The 6,037-nt window shown below is 46.1% G+C and overlaps 1 protein-coding gene across 1 annotated transcript in view; it reads left to right on the top strand.

Moving 5' to 3' along the window:
- The window catches only part of LOC137614850 (protein FAM200C-like), a 34,439-nt gene extending 31,100 nt beyond the window's left edge, over window positions 1-3,339 (top strand). Inside the window, exon 3 of the mRNA XM_068344510.1 lies at window positions 2,950-3,339. Within this exon, the coding sequence (XP_068200611.1) occupies window positions 2,950-3,339 (390 nt within the window). The remainder of the gene's footprint in view (window positions 1-2,949) is intronic.
- The last annotated feature ends 2,698 nt before the right edge of the window (window positions 3,340-6,037 follow it).

Genomic DNA, 6,037 nt, shown 5'->3' with positions numbered 1-6,037 from the left:
ATCATTTTGCCTAAATTCTGGCTAATTCTTTATTTTGCAAATTAGCTGTATAGTGGCCACTTCAAAAATATGTATATTTTTACTCTCAGATACTGTAAGATAAAAATCTAAATACTTTTCTTATATTTCGTAATCATTTTACTTTTCAAATTTGTATTTTACCATTCTTCTTGATTTCTGAAGTTTATTTATAATGGTTTCATTACTAATTTCCGCCAGATGCATCTGCAATTGAATATGAAAATGAAGGGCAAACGAATGAATAGCTGAAGAATTTTTTTTTCTTTTTTTTTTCAAGATAATCACCATCTCCTCCTACGCCTATTGACACAAAGGGCCTCGCTTAGATTTCGACAGTCGTCTCTATCTTGAGCTTTTAATTCAATACTTCTCCATTCATCATCTCCTACTTCGCGCTTCATAGTTCTCAGCCATGTACGCCTGTGTGTTCCAACTCTTCTATTACCTTGTGGAACTCATTTAAATGTTTGGTGAACTAATCTCTCTTGGGGAGTGCGAAGAGCATGCCCAAACCATCTCCATCTACCTCTAATCATGATCCCATTATGATATGGTACTCGAATAATCTCTCTTATAGTTTCATTTTTGGGCTCAAGCCATGGCGTCATGATGGAAGGTTCCTATTGGTAGCTTTCTAAGGGATATTTGGCTACAGTAATATTTCCAGAGAATTGACCTTTAGGTCTCCAGAATTCTAACTCCTGGCGCGAATATCCTTAAAATCTTTCTTAAGGATATCGCATAAAATCAGGGGACGTATATCTTGATACGACACATAGCAATCTTCACCCCGAATAGCGTTTTCCTTTCGAGGTGGTGAGAAACAGAAGGGGAGCCGTTGTCAAGGTTACCCTTCCTCCCGTACTACTACGAGTATCCAAGATGGCGCTCATTCCTATTTCAGTAGCAATTACGCACAGTGGTTTTCCCTGTTATCTAACGTTTTTGATCGTTATTGAGAGGATTTAATATGCAATCTCCAACTGCTTCTGTCTCTGGAAAGTTGAGTATTTAGTCTTTACAGTGTATAATTTTTAGCTTCTACTTCACAGTGAAATTAGCTTAATTTAATGTGTTTTGGAGCTTGGCCAGTCACTGGAGGCGCCATGGGTGCTGTCGTTCGTTATGCATGCGTTATTTAGTTAGTAGAACGACATTCCCGGTGGTAATAACATTAATAAATTATAGAAGCTATTTAGGCATAATTATACTAGTAAAGATATATTATGCATACAAATTTCCTCTTCCTTATGTCGATCGTATATGCGCTTTAGTATACTTTCATTAAGCCCGGTTACCCTCGTGTATCGTTTTATCAATTCAACGGGAGATAGTATATCTCCCAGAATTAATTATATAACTAGATACTCATCTCCTGTGGTGATTTAAGGGTAATCCCTTCTTCCCTCTGAGTGCCGCCATAGGCGACAACCCTATCTTAGTCTTGCCATAGAGTAGTTCACTCAGGCTTGACTAGGCTGATGTTTTCTGTCTTCCACCCTTGCCGGCGAGTATGCCGGCTTAGGTTTTCGACAGAACCTCAGAGTATTCAGTCTTTCTGTTGGCGGCTGAGCGGCAGGGTGAGTAGCACTCCCCTGCCGGCTTAGAGCTGTCGGCATAGGAGGCTAAGCCTCCATAGGCTGCACTTGAAGTGGTAGTATGATGCTGCCACCTTCTCCCCTGCGGTCTAGAAGACAAGTTCTGTTTCAGCAGACCCTAGGGTGAAGAATAGATATTCTTCTGCCGCCTAGGATGGCGCCGATACTGAAACAATGTTTCACTCTTGTGTGGAAGTGGCGGAGATCCTGCCGCCTTCTTCTACACTTGATACAGGGCCCTTTTCCCTGCCCTTCTCTGTTCTTTAGCGATGGCTTACCTATCGCAATCCTGTGGCCGTTGTCCTGCAATCTCACCGCTTGCCGGGTAGATTGTGATGCCGGCCGGGCTCCTACATAAGCAGCTGTATAGTCACTCAGTCTTTCCCTTATGGACACAAGGCTCCGGGAAAGGTTGTGCTAGCTGTGACGGCTGCCGGTGGAAGACCCCTCTACTGCTGAGTGTTCTTCAGTCCTCTCTTGGACTGCCATCCACATTCCTGAAACCGGCAATGCCGGCAACGGATCTTGTGGCTGGATGGAAGCTTGAATGATGCATTCTCCCCTTCCATTTGAACCCTCATTCTAGAGGAAGGCAGTAAGGTTATATACTTACACCCTTATTTATTGTAAACATACATTTTAATAAGGCAGCCCTTCACTCCGGGCTTTCTCTCTCTCTCTGTCAGCTAGTGCCGCCAGGTGGACCGGTGCCGTCAGGTACTTAATCAGTCGGCGGCATGCCCGCTGGACCAGTACCGCCAGGTACTACCCAGCCGGCGACATGCCGGCCGGACTGTGCCGCCACGTGCTAGCCCTGCCGGCAATATGCCGGCTGAACTACAGTATATGATTATACAATAACCAGTATATTTGCAGTATAGTATATACTGCAGACAGAAAACTATAGTATATATTATACAGTAGTTATTTTCCAACATACCTTGTGTATCCTTGTACTGTCTATTGCTGAGACCAATCCTATATTGGAAGAATAAAATTCCTTCAATACTCTGATTAGAAATCAGTTAATAACTTACCCCACAATATTAAATGATTTAAGAAGGGTGAGTGGTAGTGTACACTTTTTCTATCCATAGAGGTTAGAACCCTTCTCTTTTGAGTTTTCCCTGATAAAGGAAACTCTATAACCTTAATAATGGGGGGAGGTCGCAGCAATTGGCTGGAAAGGATACACTAGTATGTGTCTTTCCTAATTTCTTTCTAGCATACTATCCTAAGCTATAATGGTTAAAATATTAATATTTTGCATGATCTGTTTATCGTGTGATTTAAATAACCGCATACTCATTTAATTTTCCTTTCTTTACAGAAGGAACCCCAGAGGAAATGCGATGCGATCTTCTGCAACCATAGCAGTAGGAACTTCTACGGTCAGAAAGCGTGCCGGTCTCATGTCCCCTGCACCATCACTACCGACACCCTGCAGTACTGGGACCCCCAAGTCTGCAATATCTGCCGGACCTTGGTGACCGAAGGTTTCGACAACCCCAAGTCAACGGAGTCGAGGGATGCGGCAAGAGATAAGCTGCTCAAGTGGGTGCGAGGATTCCATAAGAATTCTCCGGGACCATGCCTACCTAACGATAGGATGCGTAGCTTGCTGTTCCTGAAAGTGGGTAGTGAAATTGTCATGCCCCAAGCACGACCTGGACCTCCCTGCATCCAGATGACCATCAAGACGGATGTCAGTGAGGCGTAGCAAAGCATGGACAACCACCAGGAGGAAAGAATGTCGGAAGTGTCTACGGACACTGAAAAGGATCTACTAAAGGATGATCCCGAGGAGGAGTCTACTCTACCTCCGGAAGAGGATGATGATGTCGGAGTCCCTTCCATCTGTGCCGGCACCGGAGCCGTTACCCTCAACATCTTCAGCTTCTACCCCTCCATTGTGCAACATGAGCCAGACACTGGCCCATCTTATGGCCTTAATGGAGAACATTCGCAAGCAAGGCGAAACAAGGGAAGCGAGACTCGAGAGAGAGCTCCGTAAAGCTCCACTTACCGCCTCCCGAGGGTCATACAAGTGACCCAGAGTCCAAGACTTCCCAACCTGCTCCAAAACCAATCCCTAGAGGTATGCGGAGTTTATGACAATTACTAACGGCAAACTCTACATCTCGTAGAAGATGGGAGCCATCCCCTTAGACGACATCCAGTTTTGGCCAAGCTTTAACGCTTACCCTGATTGCTTCATTCGACTGAAGCATGAACCAACGCCAAAAGAGGAGACGGAACCGAGGGAGGTCATGGTTTTCGCCCACAATTAGGCACAGGCTCTCTTGTCAAGTAGCCTGAAAAAGGCGGGCTATTCAAATTCGAAAGTGTCCGCCTTGAGCAAGAAACACACTACCTTTCTTGCTCCGGCTTCAATAGCCTTCCCCTTTAAGTCGAAGGCATTTAAAACTGTTGCCAAGGCAGTGGAGTGCACTAGAGGAGTGTAGGCCTCTGTCATTAACCTTGCCCATGGAAGAGAAGGAATGGAAGGAAGTCCACCTAACCTTCTCAGTAGGGAAACTGGATGCACACATCGCTGGACGACAGTTTAGCAAGAATCTCCCTAAACTATCTGACTTTCTCTTGCGAAAGGAACAAGAGACGAAGGAGAGACTTGCTGCATCCTTATCCCTACAAAACTGCATAGAGATGTGTGCAGGCCAAAGAAGTATCCCAGCATGCTCATGGTCCTGGCCAAAATGCATATGGCCACCCTAGTAAAGGACCTGTATGCTTTCATGAAGGCTAGGAGAGCCTGTAGAGAGTTTGTGTTCGCTGCTGCAACAGTGAAACACGAACCCAGGAAGCTGATATCTTCTAACATCTTGGGTAAAGACCTCTTCCCGAACGAAGTAGTCAAAGAGGTAGTTGAGAAATCCACTACAGAGAATAGGAACCTTCTCCAGAAGTGGGGTATCTCTTCAAAGAGGAAGTCTTCCCCAGATGCGGATCCCCAACCTAAAAGGAAGACGAAGAAGCCTAGACTTCCCCCTCGGCCTGCTCAACAACATCCCACAGTCACCATGACCGCGGTGCACCAAGTGGTGGCCAAAACACAGACCACCTTCCAAGTGGTGCCTCAACAGCTGGTTCCCCAGTTACCGGCATTCAACCCCGGGTTTGAGAGGCAAACCACTACCTTTCGGACGAACGGTAAAGGATCCAGACGGGGCTCCTCTAGACATCCCTCAAGAGGTAGGGGAGGACGCGGTCGAGGAGGTAAACCCTCCGGACAATCGAAGCAAGGAGATGCTTCCGGTAGGAGGGAGGCTCCAACATTTTCAGGATCCTTGGACCTTCGATCCTTGGGCCCACGGCCTAATCAAGATTAGACTAGGATGGAAACAGAACAAATCTCCACCATCATTTTCTCAATTCTTCCAGCACTCCACCCCCTCATTAGAAGAATACTCCTTAGAGCTCTTGATCAAACAGGTTATAAGGAAAGCAAAGTCAATCAAATTCCAGGGAAGGCTGTTTTGTGTTCCCAAGAAGGACTCAGACAAACTCAGAGTCATTCTGGACTTGTCGCCACTCAAGTTCATAGATAACAGCAAGTTGAGGATGTTAACCCTTCAACACATAAGGACCCTATTACCCAAAGGGGCGTTCACAGTTTCGATAGACCTGGTAGATGCCTATTGGCACCTTCTAGTCAGTCGCCCCCTCTCCTCCTACCTAGGATTCAAGTTACAGAAGATAAAGTATGTTCTCAGAGCCATACCCTTTGGACAAAACATAGCCCCAAGGATCTTCACGAAACTTGCAGACGCAGTCGTGCAACAACTATACCTAGAAGGTGTTCAGGTAGCAGCGTACCTGGACGACTGACTGGTGTGGAAAGGATCCGAAACAGCTTGTCTGCAAGCATCCAAAGAAGTGATCCAGTTCCTGGAATATCCGGGATGCAAGATCAACTTCAAGAAGTCTCGACTCTCTCTAGCTCAAGGGTTTCAATGGCTGGGAATCCATTGGAACCTGAGGACACACCGCCTCTCCATTCCCTCAGGGAAGAGGAGGGAGATTGCAGGGTCTGTCAAGAGACTACTGAAATCCGACAGGATTTCAAGACGCCAACAGGAAAGAGTACTGGGCTCTCTCCAGTTCGCAGAAGTAATAGACTCAGTGCTAATAGCACAGCTGAAAGATGCGTTAGGAGTCTGGAGAAGATACGCATCAAACGCTCAAAGAGATTTAAAATGACCGATACCGGCCTTATTACGATCACTTCTCAAGCCGTGGTCGAAGGCCAACCACCTCTGCCGTCGGTGACCATCCACACGGATGCCTCGACCGAAGGATGGGGAGTTCACTCCCATCAAAAGGAAAGTCCAAGGGACTTGGTCATCTCTGTTCAAGGCCTTTCACATCAATATTTTGGAGGCCATGGCAGTCCTCTT

Source organism: Palaemon carinicauda, chromosome 21 (genome assembly GCF_036898095.1).
Source record: "Palaemon carinicauda isolate YSFRI2023 chromosome 21, ASM3689809v2, whole genome shotgun sequence".
NCBI lineage: Eukaryota > Metazoa > Arthropoda > Malacostraca > Decapoda > Palaemonidae > Palaemon > Palaemon carinicauda.
This window is presented reverse-complemented; position numbering and strand designations above follow the sequence as displayed.